Source organism: Melozone crissalis, unplaced genomic scaffold, assembly GCF_028551555.1.
Source record: "Melozone crissalis strain CALT ecotype California unplaced genomic scaffold, PUWL_Pcris_2 ptg000007l_1, whole genome shotgun sequence".
NCBI lineage: Eukaryota > Metazoa > Chordata > Aves > Passeriformes > Passerellidae > Melozone > Melozone crissalis.
Window position 1 is genome coordinate 19,182,949 of NW_026535785.1, and position 22,763 is coordinate 19,205,711.

At 40.4% G+C, this 22,763-nt stretch overlaps 2 protein-coding genes across 5 annotated transcripts in view; both read left to right on the forward strand.

Moving 5' to 3' along the window:
• CHST8 (carbohydrate sulfotransferase 8) overlaps positions 1-10,956 on the forward strand; it is a 208,348-nt gene extending 197,392 nt beyond the window's left edge. For 3 of the 4 annotated variants that reach the window (XM_054296414.1, XM_054296413.1, XM_054296415.1), the window contains exons 3-4: positions 5,657-5,694; positions 8,784-10,956. In XM_054296414.1, coding sequence (XP_054152389.1) covers positions 5,657-5,694; positions 8,784-9,935 — 1,190 coding nt within the window. In that variant the 3' untranslated portion in view covers positions 9,936-10,956. The remainder of the gene's footprint in view (positions 1-5,656; positions 5,695-8,783) is intronic. The other variant, XM_054296416.1, reaches the window with a different exon arrangement.
• Positions 1-22,763, forward strand: part of KCTD15 (potassium channel tetramerization domain containing 15) — a 246,501-nt gene that overhangs the window by 151,723 nt on the left and 72,015 nt on the right. The window lies entirely within an intron of this gene.

Genomic DNA, 22,763 nt, shown 5'->3' on the forward strand with positions numbered 1-22,763 from the left:
ATCCTCAGGTGGGAGCTGGATCTCCAAGCAGTGCATACCCATCTGCACACCTGAGATTCCCCTCCTGGGAAAGGAAGGCCAGCCATGTGTGAAGGGTGGCCTAAATTAAGCTGCCAAGGGGGACACAGCGCCTTGGATATGAAGGAGTTAATGGGGGAGCAGGAGGGAAGCAGTGACACCATGGCAGGTCTGTGCTTCAGAACAGCTCTGTGCAGGTTTGCTCTTCCAGCACAGGGATCAGCTACTGGTGCATAAATCAACTGGGAACACCAACTTCTTTGGCAGGATGAAAGTCCTCAAGAGGCAAATATTAAAAGTCACTTAATGTGTGTACTGATCTCTGCTTTGGCTTCCTCGATTTGTAATTTTTTCTTGTTCAAACTGATGGATGAACTGAATGTTTTTAATTATTTCCAGGCTATGCCCTTCAGAATTGCATTGCTTTCCCTGCATACAGTACTTCTGTCCAGAGACTCCCTTGCTTCATTAAGATGGAAAATCATTTCAGTTCCAAAAAGCCAGAGTAATGGTGTTTTAATCAAGTGAAGTGCACACAAGCTGCTACCATCCTGAGCATCCCCTGACACAAATGCAGCAGCACAGGGGTGCATTGCATGCTGCCTGTGGGATGCAGGAACTCCTGATCCCCTGCTTTGGAAATGACACCCACATTTTCACCGAGAAATGTTTAATTTTCACGTAGAAATGCCACCACAGTTTCACCTAGAAATGCCACCAGTTTCACCTAGAAATGCCAGTTTCACCTAGAAATGCCACTACAGTTTCACCTAGAAATGCCACCACAGTTTCACCTAGAAATGCCACCACAGTTTCACCTAAAAATACCACCACATTTTCACCTAGAAATGCCACAGTTTCGCCCAGAAATGCCATCACAGTTTCACCTAGAAATGCCACATTTTCACCTAGAAATGCCACCACATTTTCACCTAGAAATGCCATATTTTCACCTAGAAATACCACCACATTTTCGCCTAGAAATGCCACATTTTCACTAAAATACCACCACATTTTCACCTAGAAATGCCACCAGTTTCACCAAGAAATGCCAGTTTCACCTAGAAATACCGCCACATTTTCACCTAGAAATGCCACAGTTTCACCAAGAAATGCCACCACATTTTCACCTAGAAATGCCACCACAGTTTCACCTAGAAATACCACCACATTTTCACCAAGAAATACCATATTTTCACCTAGAAAAGCCACATTTTCACCTAGATCCAATGCCTCCACCTCTGAAGCTGGCTTGGACAGAAAAGCAAAAGAACAATGGGAAGTAATGGTGTGTTAGCACAACACCAGCACAGGAGAGGGGAAAATGAGGCTCTCTTTTTGGGAAGTGTTCTACTTCACCACAACAACTCCTTAAGAATAAGCCATCAGTCAGAGTTCAAAATTCCTCAAACAATATTTGAACTATTAGAACTTGTATGCTTGACAATGGTAGGATTTAAACAAAGAGCTCAGAATTCAGGACAAATGTGTTACCTGAGTTACAAAGGAGCTCACACATGAAAGAAAGCTCAAAGAGACTAAAAAACCCCAAACCTCAGCAGCTTGGAAAACTTCTGATATCTTCCAAAAATAGGGGGGAAAAAAAGAAGCTCTTTACTCAAAAAGCCAATGTTAACTACTTATAGCTGCAAAGGCCTGGTTTGGAGACTCTCCCAGAAATATTCCATTATTTCCACCAGTGCAGAGGAAATCAGCACCAAACCTGTCTGCCAAGGGCTGGACATCATCATTCACCCCCACACTCACCGGCAGAGTTTGCCATGTGTGGGCTGTGACACCCATGGGATCAGATTATTTAGATATTTCTATTATTTATATTTATATTTAGATATCAGATTATTTAGATTCTATTCTCTGCACAGGTTGGCTTCTTTCCTGGTGTACAATTCAAGATGTGCTGCTGCTTTGCTAAGCCTTCTTTACTTGGCCTCATTAATTCCATCTGTATTAAAATGAGATGTTGTGTGTAGCTTAGATGGAACTTTTGAAGGCATTTTTCCAAATGAAATTGTAAGTTTATGTTAGGAAAAGGATTTATAGCACATAGTTAAAACAGGCACACATATAAAGTCTGTTCTAATTAGGCCTTAATTTTTGCAGAACGTGCTTTTATTTTAGAGTTTTATATATTTCAACAGTATTGCAGATGTGTATAGTACATCTATATTTTATATAGATGTAAAACCAAATAATTTATTATGGTAGCAATCTTTAACTACATTTCTTTACTGAGTAATTTAATTCAAAGAGGCAAATAACTGGACACCAGAATAAGTTAGAATCATATATGGGCAGGTCTTTTATACTATAGAAGGTGAGTTAAGTTTAAATTTTTTAAAAAGAACAAAAAAAGGAAAAAAACTGTCTTGATTTTCTGACCAGCATTTTTGGGAAAATCTTCTTCCAGCTAAATTGTTTTCATGTTTATCAGAATTCTAAGTACTACTCTATTAGTCATTCTGCAATTAAGCACACATTGCTGTCTGAGAAAAGACCTAAGACTGGGGCATATGTGGATAGGACACTTGACACAGATGTTCTTGAAATGCCATAACATCCATCCAGAGTAAATGTCACAAATCTGTTTGGGTGAAGCAAACAAGAGCACTCTGTGCACAGAAGCCCTGTAAAGGATGAGTTGCAGACGCAGACTTGAAGTTATCATTTTTATTAAAAAATACTTCAGCTGTAGTTGAGTCTCAAACCAGAGCAGAACACCAGAGGCAAACCAAAATTAGTTCTTGAAGCAGAGACAGAGGAGAAGGCAGAATGGTAAAAGTATACAGTATTACACAAGGAAGATGAAAGCCATTTTATTGTGTTGCTAGTAGCCTTTGGAAAAGAAAATAAAGAATAGCTCACAGTGGATTTCACTGTGTGGATAAAGCACAGGCCAGGCTCAAGCCTGGAAAATCATGGTCCCACAAGTGGAAGAGAAAGGAACACCATGAAAACCAACACAAACAATCTGCAATTAGAGAATGAGTCTGTCCCTGCTTTCCCTCTGAGTTTGGGCACTGTGAGGTGTTCACCTCATCACATCTAAGAGTTATTGATCACTGCCTTCAGCTGCCTGCACCAGGCACCAGGGCTTTATTTATGGCCAAAAATATTACCCTTTTGGCAGGGGTAATAATGTCAAAGACCTGGTAAAAATATGGATTGTAAAGGTGTAGCATAACAATAAATTTAGATTTTGATTAGTGTGATAGATATGTGCAATATAACTTCCCTGACTTCACTGCGCTCAAGAGGTTTTGATCATGTAGATTTAAATCTGAAGTGACAAGACTGTATCATGAGAAAGACAACTAAAAGAAGCCAAATTTAGATGTCACAAATTCAGAAAACATCAAAGAGATTGGCAAGTGCTTCACCAAACATTTATATTAAGCAGGAATTATTGTTCTGATTACATCTTAAAGCCAGTAAATGAATAACCATTTTTAAATGGTTACTCACCTCCTCCTAGCATTTATTTTTCATTTTTCAAAGCAAAGCATGTCAGTACAAATTATTACTCTCTCAAATAAGTTATCTTTATTAAACACCACTATGAAAAAATCATAATTAACCGCAAAATAGTTAGTTCTCATACCTTCTCTTTGCACTTTGTGGGGTTTTATTAATAATTATCAGTCATGGCACCAAATTTAAGAGGCAATTACACAAAGTGAGTGCGTTTGTGTAAGGTACCAGAGCTTGCTTTAAGTCAGAACAAACAATCACAACTGAGAGAAACTAACCCTAAGTTACATTACAATTTGGACCCAACAAATGCTCAGTATTTGTAACTGATTCCATCTGAAGCACTTCCCCAATTTTTTGATAAGTGACCAAAAGACTTTCCTCACCTATTTAAGTTTTCAACTGTAAAAAGCTCAAAATACTTTTGGAAAGGGAACACATCTTCCTCATCTTATAGGTACCTACTCCAAGTAGCTGTATTCATGATGCCTTAGAGCAAAGGCCAAGAAGCTCAAACAACTTCAAATTAGACCCTTAGGGTTAGCAAAAAAGCAGCAGTTACTGACAAATACAACATTTCCGTGGTATAAACAATCACCATGCTTTAGTATCAGTTGTTTCAAAGTGCTGCTGTTCAGATTTTGCTGGGTTTTTGGACAGCAGGTTCCTGCCCTGCCTTTCTCTGAAGCACATTACACAGCAGTAGAATAAATGTGGTTTTGTACTGATCACACCAGGAACTGGAGAAGAGCTCAGGAGATTCTCCTAAAGCCTGGTACAGCAGAATCAGCCTCAGGTCTCCAGAACCCACACAGGAATGCTGCAGCCAAGCTCTCTTTCTCTTTAATAGACACTTTCTGACTTTGATTTGCAGCTAAACATTTTTGAGAAACAGCTAGGAGAAGCCTGAAGGTTCCTTCTGTAAGGTGTCTGAAACTTATTTCTGATGCATTAAAACAATTTACTTGTAATAGGCACAGAATCACAATGTCCCACACAACCTCGAGTTCATTGCTGACAAATTGCAGAAGTGAGTTAAAGCTCAAACAAAAGCCAAAAGCATCATCTTAGAGAAGCTCTTGGAGCACAGAACAATCAGAGCAATTTTATTTAGAGTCTACTACAAATATCTATGAATTTGTAGATCTGATTTCAAATATAAAGCACGGCTGATCATCTAGGCTGGGCTTGTTTCTTTCGCTGCAGCAGGTCACAATGTGAATTATCATGCAAGGAGTTCCTGACAGCTTTCCTGGCACTATGAAAATCAACCTGATGGGGCTGACAGAGCTTTCACTTAATGCTGTGCAAGACCTTTAGCTGTAATTGTCCTTGTCCAAAAAGCTGTGGATTCATCATGCAGACTTATTGAACTGAAGTCTTCAAGCAGCATTGACAGTGATGACAACAGCTCTAGCAGTTGAAAAGCCCCAAACAAATGTCATAATTCAGTAGTGTTTCCATTATCCATTTCTGCATTATTAAGTTATACCTAACAAAGGTTATGGTCATGAGAGAAACCCTACGCATCAGCTAAAGCTGCCAACTTGGATTTTCACATCTTTATTTTTCTATTTTCAGGTAAATATCACTGTAGAAATCAGAAGATTAGAGAAAATATGATTCTGTGTTGTTTGCCTTTCCCAAAGTGTGCAAATATTACCTCACATATGACTCCACAGTGTGTTGCCTTTACAGCAGAGTACTCATGCAAGCTGTGATTAGGATTAATTCTGCCCTATCAAAGGTTCCAGGGTCCAAGCCATACAGGTTTGGGTAAATACACAAAGGAGAGCTTTTTTTGTTTTTGTTGTAGATCTCTAACCTGGAATCACAACCTTCAGCTGATTATTGTTCTGCTTTTTAACTGAGGTTAAGCAATCACTTCTGTTCCACTTTCGTTCATCTCAGTTTCCCCATCTGTAAAACAGTGAAAGTCATAGAGTCTTTCACTCCATTTCACAATTCTATGACATCTATACATAAAGATGCCTTTCAAGGATTATTGTTGCTAGAAATATACATTAATTATGGCTCACCATTGATTTATTTGTCATTGCTTTAACAACACTGGCTGTATCAGTCTAGAAGAGAAGAAACTAATGTTTTTTATTTCTAAATAATTACTTTATTTTCTTTCTTTGTTTAGGAATAAAATCTAACGTGGGATTCCAGCAACCAAAAAAAGTAAGTTTTCAGAAGTACATAATATTGTACCCATATTCTGAGTATGGAGTACAGATAAAGATGGCTCAGATAAGGCCACTACATGGAGATGAAGCACTGAAAAGGAAAGATGCATCAAAAACTTAGCCATGAAAATGCAAATTTCCCTCTTAAAATAGGAATTTGATAAGCTATGCAACTTCATTTTTATGAGGTTTTTTTCCTAGACTGGATATTGCTAAAAGATACTGTAAACTTTGCATATATTAATATTCTGTATGAAATCACACTGATCAAATGAATGCCTTGAGAGGTGCTTAAAAACAGGCTCAAGAAAAATTCTGGTGAAATTCCCCCATCTAGTGGCAGTCAGGCTGCGCGGGGCTGCCTCCAGCAAGGACGAGAGCAAATTCTGCAAAGGAGCAGCCGTGCCCAGCCCTGCCCAGATGTGCCCAGGTGTGCCCAGCCCTGCCCAGGTGTGCCCAGGTGTGCCCCGATATGCCATCGCCTGCTCGGACAGGTGACAGGGATTGAGAGCTGTTGGGAAGGATGAAAGTTTGACAAGAAAGTCTCACAGATATGGATGCTCAGCAGAAAGATTTTTGAATGTAGAATCTGAAGAAAGAATAGAAATGAAAGCAAGTTTTGATATAGAAGAAAAGAATTGCTGAGCCAGTCTCACTGGATAACCAAGGAGGCAAAGGGTGTGTTAGTTAGAAGGGGGTTTTATGGCTTAGAGCAAAGGATAAACCCACCCCAAACAAGAAGATGTTTTTACCAAGCAGAAAGAGAGCACAGGCAAACAAGTCAGCAAATGTGGCAAGTAGAAAAAAGGTCTCAGAATTTTCCACTGCAAGAAAACTGAAGAAAAACTTCTAGCTTAAACTGTAATGTACTGACTTTTAGTGATTGGAGAACAGTAACATGAATATGGTAATTACAGTAGTTATGATAGGCTAGAGATAATAGTTAAGGTATAGATTGGTTCTGCTGTATGAAGATGCTCAGGAAAGAAAAGTATAAAATGCAATGTAACCAAAAGTAAAGTATATAATGCATTGTAACCAGAAGAAAAGTATATAATTCATTGTGACCAAAAGAAAAGTATATAATGCAACGGAACCAAAACCAAAGGGTCTCCAGGCCTGCCTGCAGCTGGAGCTGACAGCTGTGGGCACAGCTCTGTCACCCACGGCCCTGCACTGCTGTAACACCTTGGATACAATAAACTGCATTTTGGAGAGCCCCTGGAGTCCCACATCCCTCAGCTCCCCTGCAGCTCCAGCCCAACCTCCTGCAGCCAGCTTGCACTGACAGAAGGCATTCAGGCTGCCCAAAAGCTCCAGGGTCATCATCAGCATCATTAAAGGTGCAGAATTCCAGGAAGCCTGAATTTGATAACCTTTAAATATCAGCCATGTCATGAGTAAATGGGATTGAATTACAGCCAGTCTTGTAAAGGGTAATGTTTAGAAATACAGCTGGTATTTACAAAGACAAACACATTTCTGACAACAGAAACAACCTCTGAAGGTGAGGAACAATCACTCCCAACACTGAATAGTGTTTTGCATAACAAATTATCAGTTGTTTTCCCAGGCTGCACATCACCTCCACTACCAGAGCATGCAACCTGAATTCTGCAAGTGTCCTAAAATTTGTGTTTAATACTGATCTGTTGTGTTCAAGTTTTGTATGGTAATTATCAATATAAGCAATTCACCAAGCAAAATACAATTTTATTATTTTGGGTCTTGTCACCAATGTTTTTTGTAATGAATCCTGAATCTCTTTTCTGAGACTTTTTTATTCTCTGACCTTTAACAAGAATGTGACAAGATAAAACCTCCCTGACAGAACAACTATGTCACCTATTGCATTGCTTTTTTTCAGACAACAAAGACTTGTAAAATTGATTAAGATTTAATCTTAAAGAGCACCCTGAAAGAGCACGACCCTTCTAATCCCCAATTGTACACCTTAAAATTCACACAGTATCTTATTCTTAAGCCAGTTTTAAATACTATTGGGGAAACACTGAAAATCAAAAATTTAAATTTAAAATTGTAAGCATTTAAATTTAAAATTGTAAGCCCTCTAACTAAGTATTTTGGGTCAGCAATAAACATTCTGCAACTACATATGGTCCTCTGTTGAAACACTCCATGGTAGTTTATATGCTACTCTGATCCGGGTGACCTCAAAATGGGGATGACACACAGCTAAACAGTGACCAGAACATAATTTTAATCTTAATCTTAGAGGCATAGACAGGATTTAATTCAGCTGCTTGGAAAAGCAGGAAGTGATGGAGCACACCTGGGCTGTATGCAGGGAGTATTAACAGAGATTCCCCAATGAAAAAATTCCCACAAGCCTCACCCACAGACCTGCTGTAGTTACTCAGTTTTTGCTGCCCTAATCCCAGCCCCAGCTCCATTCCCACCTCTCACTGCTCATTGTTTCCACTGCTCTGCCCCAGGCTCAGCTCATCCAGCCTCCCTTTGGGGTTCCCTTCATGCTGCCCTCTCCAAACCCACTTCTTGTGTGCCAAACCTCTGCATTTTCACTGACACCTTCCTGTTTCCCTCTGCCCCCATTTACATCTCACTCCACCTTGCAAACCCTACAAACCCCCTCCCTTCCCCTCTGTGCCAATCTGCCCTCATGCAAAGATAAATTATTGACGTGAGGGTGAGAAACACACAGCCCAAACAAACAAGCCCTTCCATTTGGGTGACAACAGGGGCAGTCTGCAATAATTAAGCAAGTTCTCAAAATACTCAGATACATTTTGTAGAAATTTCAACAATATCTAAGACAAAAGTATGGGTGAAGGTCTGGGTCCACCACCTAAAATACAGTAATACAGGTAAATCCAAACAGGAACTAAAATTTACTGGAAATTTAGATCAGGTTCATCTATGCCTTTAAGTTTCATGTAAGCACCGAACAAGGGGACAAGAGAAGAGCCACAGTGCAGTGCTGAGGCCTCATGACAATGAGTTTTGTACAGTTATAAAAGTTACCAAAGATCCACGTGAAGTGGTGCAAGCTGTAAGTAGTGACAATCTCTCATTTACTAATATCTTTAATCTGTTTTTCCTCAGCAGGACTGTGTTTCCAGCAATAACCAGGATAGAAGATTAAGAAAAAATACTGCAGACAGAGCAGCAACAGTTAAGCAGAGCGATTCATTAGAGCCATCTGAAAGTGTGCCCACCAAGCTTCAAAGCACCGACAGAAGGCAAAGCAGCATCATGTTTGCTATGAAAGATCAACAGAAAGGTGAAGAAATTAATTCCATCAAGCTCCATAAACGCAGGAGGAGATTTATAATTAAAAAGAGTCCAATTCTGATTTCCATGAACAGCTCCATTCTCAACCTGCCCACACTCAAATATGAGGATAGAAACAACAGCAAGTGGAAAAGTCTCTATGAGATCCAAGGAGAAAGGAAGCGGATTATGAGGGAAACTTGTTCCAAATACAAGAGTAACAACAGAAGAATAATCACTCCTTACCACGTGTCCAGGATATTTGTAGAGGATAAATACAGGGTTCTGTACTGTGAGGTGCCAAAAGCTGGCTGCTCCAACTGGAAGCGGGTGCTGATGGTGCTCAACGGGCTGGCCTCCTCCACCAAGGACATCCAGCACAACACTGTGCACTATGGCAACTACCTGAAAAGGCTGGATGGCTTTGACCACAAGGGAATCTACCACAGGCTCAGCACCTACACAAAAATGCTGTTTATTCGTGAGCCCTTTGAAAAGCTGGTGTCTGCGTTTCGGGACAAGTTTGAACACCCAAACAACTACTACCACCCGGTCTTTGGGAAAGCCATCATCGCCAGGTACCGTGTCAATGCCACCAAAGAAGCTCTAAGGACAGGCTCTGGAGTCAAGTTCAAAGAGTTCATTCAGTACCTGCTGGATGTACACAGGCCAGTGGGGATGGATATACACTGGGATCATGTCAATAGGCTGTGCAGCCCGTGTTTAATAGACTACGACTTTGTTGGGAAATTTGAAAGTATGGAAGAAGATGCAAACTTTTTCTTGCACTTAATTGGTGCTCCACAAAATTTAACTTTCCCCAAGTTTAAAGATCGTCACTCCAATGAAGAAAGAACTACCACTAAAATTACACAACAGTATTTTGCACAGCTTTCTCCTTCTCAACGACAACAAAGCTATGACTTTTACTACATGGATTACTTGATGTTCAACTACTCCAAACCTTTTGAAGATTTATATTAATTTGAGGGCCTGGATATTTCCACAGTCACATCAGTTGAATAGTGTGACAAATCCAGGTGACATCTGTTTATATATACTTACCTGTTAGCAAAGAATTGGTTGAAGAGCAGGGAAAAACACAAACCAGAATATAAACAGATGTTTACACCTTCACCTTAATTGCCTCCTTTTTCAAATCATATTTTTTTCTATAATTTCTCCACATGAAATGTATGTACATATATGTATAATATGTCAGGGTTCCCAAATAAAGCACAGAATTTTCCAGGCTGGTGTGGCCTGTGTTTGCACTTGGGGGTGTTTGAAATGAGGGGAGCACAGCTGGCAATTCTGAAGTGCAGCCAGTACTTCAAGCTCTTTGCTGTTCAGAAAATCAGTCTTTAAGTGATGGAGCAGCAAGAAGGGAAATACACTGAGAAATACTTACAGTTTGTTGAAACACACAAGGCACAAAGCCATTCACGGGCCCCAGTGTTTGGAGGTGGATGTTGATCACTGATTCCTGATTTTCTTAAGTTTGTCAGGGAGAAAAAGTCTAATCAAACTCACACTGTTCATAAACACACTGGTGAAAACAACTGATACTTAATGACCATGTGAGAGCAGTATTAAACCAGATGTTGCAATTCTGAGTGAGGATGTGTTCTCCCCCTTCAATATTTCCCTTATGGCACGTTCATCTGCAAAAAGATAAAATGCAGGAGAACATTTGCATCTTTATAAGTGTTATTAAAATTCTTTTAATCCTTTGCATTAACATAAATCTCTGGTTTAATCTTCATAGTCACCAGGAATATCAAATCTTTCCATCATAATAACAAGCAAGAATAAATGCCACTTCCTGCCCAACAGGGTAGTTCTTTTCATTGCTGCAAACAATTTTCACTTGCTTATTTTAGTAACAATTATATCTGACTTAACATGCAAAAAATATTCCAGGTGTTTTAGTTCAATTTCTGTGTTTGAAAGGACTTTCTCATCTCTACCAGAGTGTCTTGTGAGAATAAAATACTTGGCTTTCCACTAGTTATTGTCTCTAATTGCAGAATATTCTGGTTTGGAAGTCACCCACCAGAGTTCTTAAGCCAAACTCTCAAGTGAATGGCTCATACAGGAATCAAACCCCAACCCTGGCATTGTCAGCACCATGCTCTGACCAGCTGAGCCAGTCTCAGCTCTGCACATTTTCACTCAAATTCTGTATACAGAACCCTTGTTTGCATGTCATTTATCCACTTGACATGATATTTAAACTGGCCATACTGGAGCAAGGATCAAACTCCATCACAATGGCAAATCTGCACTCCCCAGTAACTTCTGGAGTTTGTATTCCGCAGCCACATTCCACCCCAGCTGGCACTGTACAAATGTGAACACCTAAGGAACAATGCTTGTTCTGATCTGTTCCCAGGTTCACATCCTCATATGCATGGATGGTTTCATGCATCACCAGAACTGGCATTAGAGTTTCCCCAGAAACACCCAGTATATTTTTTGGGCTTTAAAAATTTTAATAGGAAAAAAATTGTTTCAAAAGACCTTGTAGTAAAAGCTTCACTTACAAATACTTTACATATCAAGGCTGACATCACATTTTCCATTTTTGCTCAGAGAAAAACTGGTTGCATTGGAGTAGTAATGTGGAACTTAGAGTGTTCCATGGAACCAGTTACCCTTCCGTGCCTGCCCATGCTCCTGCCTTTCAGTCACTGCCTTCCTGCTGCAGCAGCCCCTCACCCATTTCACTTTTCCACCCTCTCAAAGGCTTGTTGGTCTGCCCACGAGGCTGCAGAGCAGCCTTTGCATTCAGAGCAGTGTTGTGCCAGTCCAGCTGGGACCAGGCTGGGTCTGAGCTCAGAGTGCCAGCCCAGGCAGGCACAGCCAGGGGACAACAGGGCACAGGAACCATCCCCAGGGCAGCTGGAGCAGGTCCTGACAGTGCTGGGAATGCTTGGAGCGTGCATTGGGCTGTGAGGAGTCACAGCCAAGATCACCACTAGGAAATTAAGTGAAGCCACCCTGTGGTGGTGCTCACAGGGGTCTGAGGATGAGGGAAGAGACGAGGATCTGACTCCATGTTTCAGAAGGCTTGATTTATTATTTTATGATATATATTATATTAAAACTATACTAAAAGAATAGAAGAAAGGATTTCATCAGAAGGCTAGCTGAGAATAGAAAAAGAAGGAATGATAACAAAGGCTTGTGGCTCAGACAGAGTCCAAGCCAGCTGGGTGTGATTGGCCATTAATTAGAAACAACCACATGGATCAATCACAGATGCACCTGTTGCATTTCACAGCAGCAGATAATCATTGTTTACATTTTTTTCCTGAAGCCTCTCAGCTTCTCAGGAGGAAAAATCCTAAGGGAAGGATTTTTTAGAAAATATCATGGCTACACCACCCTTAGAATTTAATGGTATTTAGTGCTCTGAGAGGTGCTGGTGCTCTGATTGATGCACCTGAGGGTCTGTACTGCAGTCACCAACACCAGGAGAGGAGTGCTGGATATTTCAGCCCCCCTGGGCTTTTTCAGGCTCTGACACTTCCAGCAGGTCAGGGAACCAGAGCTTGGTGTCTGAGCTTCCACTGGGAGAGGAATCTCAGCTCATCTTGCAGCAGGCTCAGCTCTGTGAGAACCAGAACAAAGCTGGGCAGCATTTGGATCCACTCCTCTGCTAGTTCAGAGTGCTTTAAGGTAAAATTGAGGGACTTAACCCTTCAGCTGGATTCACAACAAAAACCTGACTCTCCTTCTTCCTCCTGCCTCCTCCCAGTTCCTTTCCAGTTTAATCTACACCTCCACATAAATTGATACACTCACATTTACATCTGAAGGGCTTGGTACGTTCCCACATCAGCAAGTGCTCGTTGTATGAGTGAAAAACCCCAGCAATACCAGTGCAAAATTGCACTTCTGATTGGATCAGACCTGTGCTTTACCTACCACTACTCCGTCCTATTTTAATTAAATCATAGTAAAAGATAACAGCAAAGTTAAATTTTTAATGACAAATGAAGGTGAAGACTTTGACAGGTTTTATTTTCTCTTTAAATAAAACCTGATCAATGATTTGCATGTTTATAACAAGCTGCATATGGCACAGCAGTGTCTGGTTTACAGTTTCTCAGGGAAGACAGAAGCACCCTTCTAATACAGGTAATTAGTACTGGCCAGTTGCATTTATTTGGCTCTGTTACTTCAGCTCCTATTCCCTGCTGAGTAGTGTAAACAAGGTAACAAGTGGTTTTAAAGGACTGTTTGTAAAGATGCCTTTTAAAGCCAGAAGAAAAGCAATATCTTGAACAAAAAAAAAATCCAAGGCAGCAGACAAGTAAACTAATATTTTCATGTCAAGCAAAATTTTTAAGTAAAAAGCAATAATTTTGACTAGATAGTAGTAAAGTTTCAGGTTGCTTATTTCCCTTTGGATCATCTTGTCTTTTCTTCCCCCACATATAAAATCTTAGCATTTTCATTTCAACGCAATTTAATTTTTTCAGAGGTGTTCATTCTAAATTCATTCTCATATTTTATCCTTCTCCTCATAGGGAAATATTTCATTTCTTATGGAAAGTGGAAATCAAAGACTGTACAAAAAAAAAATCCTGCTTTCAAACACACAGTCTAGCTCAGAGGTAAATATTAGACAAAATAATTTTGTCAATCCAATTGGTTTTTAACTTCAGAGGTAAGGACCCAGCTACAGCAGTCACAGAAGGTGAGGTGAGGGCACACTAAAAACCAGAACAGCATCTCCCCCATACTCCTCAAAGTGGTCTAAAGCCTATAGCAGCAAAAGAGATTAACACAGACACAAAAAAAAATTGTGTAAACTAAGTGTGCATTTTATTATCTGCTTTTGCAGAGTCTGAAACTGAAGACAGCAATAATATTTTAATTAGGGGATAATTTAAGAATTTTATATTGGGGTGCTCTGTAAGTGAAATTCATTGAGATCTAAGCAGAGTCATGTTCTTGAGACCTTTGTGTACCCAAAAAGTCACTTTGCCATGTGCACAAACTGAGTGATGGTGATTTCCTGGGATTTTTTTCCTTTAAATCCCCCCACTGCCATATGCATCTACCATGCCTCATACCAGAAGTGTCAGTTTATGGGGGCTTATGCCTCCAAAAATAAAGGAATCAAGATATTAAAATGAGTTTTCTTAACTCCTTATGTCCATAACCTTTCAGAATTTCCGTGATGGGGTTCCAGTGCTTTCTTCCATAAAAATCACTGATGTTTGAGCACACCAGACTGCACAATGTCAAGAGAGAATATGAATTGAGAACAGGAGTTCCCTTTTTTTTATTTCTGCCCTAATTTGGACTCAATGATCTCAGAGATCTTTTCCAACTTAATTGATTCTGCAATTCGGTTTGCTGGTTTATAGCTCATCTTATATAATGATTGAAGGAAAGAGGTTTTGAAGTTTTTAAATTGTAGGTACTGAATTCTGGTGATTCCCTTCCTCCCCTGCCTCATTTGAGCAACTTACTGAGAAAATCCAATCCTTGGATGATCCAAGAGATCTTTTAAAGACACACAGAGTGAGGGAGAGGTGCACACATGGACTGCATGCCCTGCACTCTGCATGAACTCAATCCCATTGCTTTGCACTGTTTTTCCTGTTTGGGCAGTCACTGACAGCAAGAGCACAACTTTGACAAATCCATGTACAATTATCTGCTTATATACACCCAGATAAAGTACCTAGGAGAAAACCCTGTGTAAATAGCATTATACATACTAAGGCACCTACAAACTTGCAAATACATGGAGAGATATATAATGTCCAAAAAAATCAATTAGAAAATGAGTTCAATGTATAATATCTGCATTAGTTTTTACATAGTTTTCTTAGTGTCTTTGTACAACAGCACCGATTAATTTGTCAGGCCAGCTCAACTGGTACCACATCACCAGGAATGAACAGATAAAATATGAACATTCTTTTCTGGTGTTGTTTCTCTCAACCATGGCTGCATTCTTGATACAAGTTACTGACATTGAGATGAAGGATGTTCTTTTCCTACCCCCAACAAGCAATCACAGAGGTGGCTGGGCATATTTGGAACACACTGGATGAATCCCAGCCTCTCCATTTCCATTTCACTGGCTCTGGAGCACATCTGCATGCAGCACCAGCTTGTTTTCAGAGCACAGCACGAGAGGCAAGGCTGAGCACAGCCTGTTTGAGCTGATACTGCTTCAAGGGATGATTGTCAGCTTGGCATTGTTATGTGGGGGTTTCAGAGCCTCAGCATGCACCTGCACGCTCCTGAATAACGACTTGGGAAGTGTCCCAAGCTTCACATGGCAGCATGCATGTAATCTTTGTCCAAAGACAACAGCTACTTGAGAAGGGCCAGCGATTTTCTCAGCTCCTCTCTCTGGAACCTCACAGGCAAGTCTGTAAACAAGCATATCTAATGTCTGCCAGCATGATCCTGCTGTAAAAATGCACCAGTGTCAAGAACAGGGCACTTTTCCCTTTAGCCACACTAGTGACCACTAGTACTTACCAGGGGTAAATCACTTGAGCCAGAATTTCTCAGAAGCATCCATTCAAACAGAAGGGCCCTGTAGCCATGATATTTTCTAAAAAATCCTTTCCTTAGGATTTTTCCTCCTGAGAAGCTGGGAGGCCCCAGGAACAAAATGTAAACAATGGTTATCTGCTGCTGTGGAATGCAACAGGTGCATCTGGGATTGGTCTCATGTGGTTGCTTCTAATTAATGGCCAATCACAGTCAGCTGTCTGGACTGTCTCAGTCAGTCACAAACCTTTGTTATCATTCCTTTTCTATTCTTAGCTGCCTTCTGATGAAATCCTTTCTTCTATTCTTTTAGTAGAGTTTTAATATAATATATATAATAAAATAATAAATCAGTCTTCTGAAACATGGAGTCAGATCCTTGTCTCTTCCCTCATCCTCAAAGCCCTGTGAACATGGTCACAGGGCCCAGAATTAAACATGCAGTAAAAATTCACAAGGGATTTGAGTTTTGAGAATGGCAGGCACCCCCCCTTCCACATTCAATTTAATCCTGTAATATGTTGAAGCTTTATCCACAGTGCAGCAAAGGGCAAGACAGCCCAGAAGTGACACAAAGGAGGAAGACAGACATGACTAAGCCTTGCTCACTGCCATCAAGCTATTTCAGTAATATTTTATACAGCAATTGACACCGTGAGTTGTGACTCATGCTAGAGAATAAGAATGATTGCTTTACCACAAGTGTAAGAGAAACATTCAACCTTGTAAAAATATTTTCTGGTGTGGTTTAAGGAAGAGCTGCAAATATTTAGTTTAAAATGACACTTTTGGAAGTCCTGTGCATACACACTCCTTAGTGCACAACTAACTTGCACCTGGTGAGAAGCATATATACACAACACCTTCTGTGTGGATAAATCTTTCAAGAGTCATTTTCCAGGTAGTTTGTGCCACAGTGACTTTTACACAATTAGACAAATAAGCTTCTTCAAATTCTGCCATCTGTTGCCATTTTTCCCACCAACATTTTTTTTTTTTTAACTGAAGATGCAGCAGAGGTCAAGTTTTCCATTATGTACCTACTTTGCATGAGACCTAAATTCTGTTTAAATCCAGCAATTACAGCTGTGCTAACCCTATGTTTCACATTCAGCTTTATGGCATGTCCATGGGTGATCATTTCTAACAGTGTCATTTTTTCTTCATGGAGCTCAAAATTACACTGTCAAGTTAGGGGAAATGAGGGAGACTCACAATCCAACTTTTCCACAGTTATTTTCCAATCTGGGAATTCTGTCCAGATTTATTTTAACACAGGAAATTTCCTCTCAACATACCCAGACATGGGCACGTCCTGAGCTGCAGGAGGTGTCAGGATTATGTTCAGGCAGGGAGAGCAGCAGCAGTGCCCAGGGGGACTGCACTGAGAGCTTGTCCCAACCCATTAAACACCAGTGGAGGTGGCTCCTTGCTCAGGAAAGGAAAGCTCCAGGCTACAGTTCACCTTCAAATTCATGGATATAGACTAAAATGCGTTATGATCAAGAGAAAAAGTTCTTTTATCTTTGTTTCGAGTGCGCACCCAGTCAGTATAGCCCGTGATGGAGCCACGTGGAGGTGCCCAGCCCACACTGAGATCCTCCCTGAGCTCCACAGGACAGAGTTTTACTGTCTGCTCTGTAAATGTCACACAGCTGAGCTGCGTGCTATTGCTTCCACAGCATTCATCCACACCAACACTCCCACACCTGCAGAGCCAGCTGTGCAAACACCTGGGCAGGTCACTGGGAGCTTTGGCCTGGGATTTCCCTCTTGTCTGGCTGGTTTGGTTCTCATCCACAATTGCTCCACTTATCTTTCCCATCTCTTGGCAGGAGGAAAATGTAGGAATGGTACCCTATTTAGTGTTTTACACTGCATTTTATTTACAGATCTCAAATTCATTTAATTCACCTATTGCAAAATAGAACGGAAAGGAGTTTTCCTTACCAATGTTACCCAAATAATGTTTTCTTATTAATACAGGGGAAAAAAACCACAAAAAACCAACCAACCAAAAAAAAGCAACAACAAAACCACAAAAAAGTCCAAAATCAAAAGAAGACAAAAAAACCCCCCCAAAAACCAAAAAACAACAACAGGGAAAAAAAACCCAAACAAAAAAAAAAAAAGAAACCCAAAAAACCCAGAAAGAAACACAAAAAACACAAAAAACTCAAAAAAAAAAAAAAAAAGAAACCCCCAACATCATTTCAGCACAGGTAACCTGCCCAATAAAACAGACAATGTGATGGAGCAAGCAGCTGCAATATTTATATTGTCTCACATTATATTTCTCCTCTGCAATCCATAAAGACATGAATCCTGCTCAAGTGACACACTGTGTACTCATCAAGGTGATACTGTCTGTATAAATCAGGCATACAGTGACCATTTCAGGCACTGTGCAAAACACAGCAGGCATCATATGAGATGGGCTATGAATCTGACAATTTATCCATGTTTATCCTTGAAAAAAAGGTGTTCATTTTTATTAACTCAAATAAATCTCAGAACTTCATTAGATCATCCCACCAAAATTGAATGTCAGGTTTATATTACAGAGTACAAAGCACACAGCAGCTGGTAATGATCAAAACCATTTTACCTTGGAGCTCTTTCAGGGTGAGTTTCAAAATTGACAGCTCAGAATAAAAAGCTAAGCCTGCCATACTTGACCAAAACACACAGCTTATGAACACTCCAGAATAACCATGTGCAGAAATAAAATCAATTTCAGAAAAATTCAGAAGATAAAAGGGTTGGTAGTTGATTTATGCCTTGCCTCCCCTGTTACAAGGAGCTACTTCTCCTGCACAATTACCTGTTTTAAACTATGAGAAATAAGTAATAGCCAGAATTACAATGAAGACTGGCTTCAAACACATTTTCCCACTCTCTGCCTTCAGCTCAGAAACCTCTTTCCTTGCAGCTATACCTGCCAAGCAAAGTAACACCTTCCTCTGTGGTGACACCTTCCAAAACCCTGAGCTCCCCAGTCCCACTGGATTTGAGGGCATTGCCTTGCCTGATTCTGCAGTAAAGGGATTCTGGCGCAGCCATTAAAGGAGCAATGTCCTCTCACTGACTTTGTACCAACCTGGGAGTGCCCAAACCTCAAAAGTGTCTGCCTCCTCTTTTCTTGCCTTCAGATTTTGTGTTATAGCCTTGCAGAATGGTTTCAAACCAAAGGGGTTTGTTTCTCACATATCAAAATCTCCTTTTCCTCCTGAAGCCTCAATGATGAGAGATGGGGCTGGGGAGAAATGGCACTGGCTGGTTTTAAATGGCCTCAATCTTCTCAGAACACTCAAATGCTCCTGCATTTAACACTACCTGCACTAACACCTACATTTTGCAGGTTTAGCAGGTGGCATAAGTGTCAAATGATGCAAAACAGGTCTGCTAGGTTTGAAAATCTGAGTCAATGTGGATTCACATTCTGCCTGACAGCAACCAAAACCTGCAGATACACTCAGCCTCACTAATCCAAATCTGTGGAAGAAATGCTAATACAAATCCAAGTGGATGCATCCACACTTCAGTTCTGCCTTCATTGACTGTTTGATTGGTAATTAAGGCATATATTTGGTTCCAGAGATGTAGGAAAAAAACCCAAATCCCAAAGGATGCAGTCGAATCTGAGCCCAAGGTTATTAATCATACTGCCTCTAATTGTATATAAAGTATCTTTACTCCCTCAAAAATGTTTTTTTAAACATTATGGGATTTAAATATGTCACAATATTCTGGATATCTTGATTAGATCTCCTTTAATATACTGCCTCCGAATAATTCGTAATTTATTTAACAGAAATGAAGAACTCTTACTAATCATTAAGATTAAGCAGAATTTTTAGCCTGACTAGACTAGCAACAAAAGTTGATAAGGGGAATTTTTTTTTCCTTAAACAGTGCTTTTTACTGTCTTCTTGTAATTAAAGTTCCAACCAAGGTCCCATTAGGCTGATAGTGATCCCCCCTGTGAATCAGACAGACCCTCAAGTCTTCAAGTTTCCAGAGCAAAGTCTCACTGGTGACTAGCAGCTGGGAAGGGTTTGACTAAATTGAGTGAAAACTCACTAAGATTAGAAGCCTAAAGAATTTTGCTCCTCACTAATGTTTCAAATACTTTCTACATCATTCTCCTGACCTAGCAGATCACAAAGCACGACAGGTTCCTTCAGCCCACCTTTCCCAGTTCCATGGCAGGCAGCAAAGAACACTAAAGATCACTATAAATGAACACTACCCCAAAGAACACTAAAGATCATTATAAACACCCTCCCTCATTCAGAGGCCCCTCAGATTAGAGCAGGAAAATCAGTCCAGTAAATGTCAGGGAGGAAAGATCCTGTGCCAAGAAGAAAACCAAGGGAGGGGAAGGGGAAAAGGGAAGGAGAAAGGGGAACAGGGAAAGGGGAAAATAAAGGGAAAGGGGAAAAGAAAGGGAAAGGGGGAAAGGGGAAAAGGGAAGGGGAAAAGGGAAAAGGAAAAGGGGAAAAGGAAAAAGGGAAAAGGAAAAGGGGAAAAGGGGAAAGGGGAAAGGGGAAAAGGGAGGCTACACAGAATCCCTGAAGAGAGGAAGAACTGGCCTGCAGGATCTGCCCAAGGTAGAGCACACCAAGTACACACTGCAGCTGGCCAGGACTGGTTCTGCAGTGGGAGTGCTTTCTAAGTATTCCTCACACCTACAGAAGCTGAAGCAGGGACATTCTTCTTTCTTTTCTGGCTCCCATGCCCCTCACATCTTTGTAGTCCTTTCACAAGTGTCCCAGCTTTGGTGAAAGCCACCACATCCTTCCTCTGGCAAGAGCAGTTCCAAATTTCCTTTCCAAACTATGGTAGCACATGTTCTCAAGGGCGCTTAATCCATTTTTCAGCTCCTGATCCTGGCTTCCACATTTTCTCTTCTGTGTTACCCTTACAGTTCCTATAAGAATTCCCCCTCAGTCTTTCCCCCTCCCCTCAATCAATGTGCCAGATTATAAAACCCAATTCAGGCTTTCAGACTCTCTATTCATGGTAAAGATATTATAGAATTGACTGGGCACTGATCTACCAGACCACCCAAATCAGCTTTCTTCATTCCCTGTTTATTCAGTTTCTCCCCCTTACACCTTCTCTGCAGCTAATAAGAACAGGTATTTACATATCTATAAATAAGCTTACCTTTGCCATCTTCCAAGTCATGCTCACACACCTTGAAGAAGTTCAATTTAAAATCCTTCTCCATAATTCTTTTTTCTCTCCATAAACCCAGAAGATTGGCCCACAAACACTGAATGGGCCAGAAGGGCAGATCTACACAAATGGATGATCAGAGGCTCACACTTGCAGCACAGACAAAGTCAGCCTTGTCTGCCCATCAAGGCCTTCAGCAGGGTTAAAGACAGCTGTACAGCCAACCCAGAGTTATGGGTAAGAGCCAGAGGCTTTTTCTTGAAGAAAGGCATCCCCAAAGTAAGTAACGAAACTCTTTCTGTTACCTTATTTATGCATCACGGCTCAGTGCATGGCTGGGGTTTTTTTAAGCTTTTACCAAATGCACCTCAAAACAACCACAAGCAAAGGATCAAGGACTGCTCTTAAACAAGCATTAAATAAAAAGGACAGTATATTTTTTACCATACCATGACAATATGACATCTTATATTTACCATAAAACAGAAACAAAGCTGTATATGGCGTTTGATCAGCTGAGGAGTTCACCAATCCCAGTGCTGTGTGTTGGTATTTTTAGCACTAAAGAACTGAAAAATATAGTGGCATTGTAGCACAGCCAGTCAAAGCACAGGGAAAGCAAATCAAAGCACAAAATGGAGCAGAGGCAGAAATCCATACATTCCAGCTCTGCATTCAAAGTTACCTTCCTGCTCAGAGAAAGATTTTCCCTTTCATTCCCTTCTGAAGCATTCAATAGAGCTTAGTGCCAAAGGCAAGATTTCATATTCACTGGAAGAAGAATTCTGATGTTCTAAGGGAAGTCTCATTCAGCTTGTCCCAATATGTTTCTGTGCACCCTACTGCTTGCCTGTAGCCTTAAAGAATAAGGGTCTTTTCATTACACAGGTGATCTGGTGGCAGAAAATATAAACTATTCATGTAAAACACCTTGCTGCAGTCTGCTGAAGACTTCCATGTTCCAGTTTTGGGGAAGATAAGGAATTTCATTGCAAGTAGAACAATTTTAAGATCTAATTAAGTTCCTTAAACAAAAGCATTTAAGTTATGATACTTTTTGCTGTAAGTACTTAATAGAACTATTAACCAAGAAAAGAAATTATTATTATGTGGTGGAGTTCACAGGAGTCCCAGGAAGAGAGAAGAGACAAGGTTCTGACTCCATGTTTCAGAAGACTGATTTATTATTTTATTATATATATTATAATAGAACTATACTAAAATAATAGAAGAAAGGATTTCATCAGAAGGGTTGAAAGGAAAGGAATGGAATGATAATAAAATCTTGTGACTGACCAGAGAGTCTGAGCCATTATGGGCTGAAATTGGCCATTAATTAGAAACAACCACATGAGACCAATCACAGATGCACCTGTTGCATTCCACAGCAGCAGATAATCATTGTTTGCATTTTGTTCCTGAGGCCTCCCAGCTTCTCAGGAGAAAAAATCCTAAGGAAAGGATTTTTCATAAAATATGTCCATGACATTATTATTTTTAAATGCAGCCTGTTCTTCCAGAAAGAAGCAAAAGGAAGATGCTGCCATCATTTACAAGTACAATGCCAAGCACAAGGAACTTAAGTAACTCTTGATCACAGAGTGCTGAACTGATTCAAAAATCAAGTTACTACAGCCGGGATAATTTGAATTAGAACTGTTACTGTAGTAAAATGTGAACGGTTCCATTAGCTCTTCAATGATAAAAATTGTCACAATGAGGTTTGTCCAAGATGAAAGGTCTCAAATATATCTGGGGTGCCAAGGCCACCCCAACAAGAAGATCTTCATTGCTCTGTGGCCAGAACACTCTGCAGAAGTGTCCTGGTCCCTGCCATGCCTGGAAGAGCAGCAGGTCCTGCCCACCACAGAGCATTTCATACAGTCCCAGGGAACTCTGAGACACTTTGCAAAGGGCTCCACTTGAAAAATTGATTCATTGCAAATAAGAGAATGGTCACAGAAATCTGGCATCTGAGCTATTGCTTGAACTGTCACTACCCTTTACAAGACATTATTAATGGATGCATTGGAAATCTCTTGGAGTTTTCTTTACCTTGACAATCAATACTTTATATGAGACAGAATAAGAGTCCCT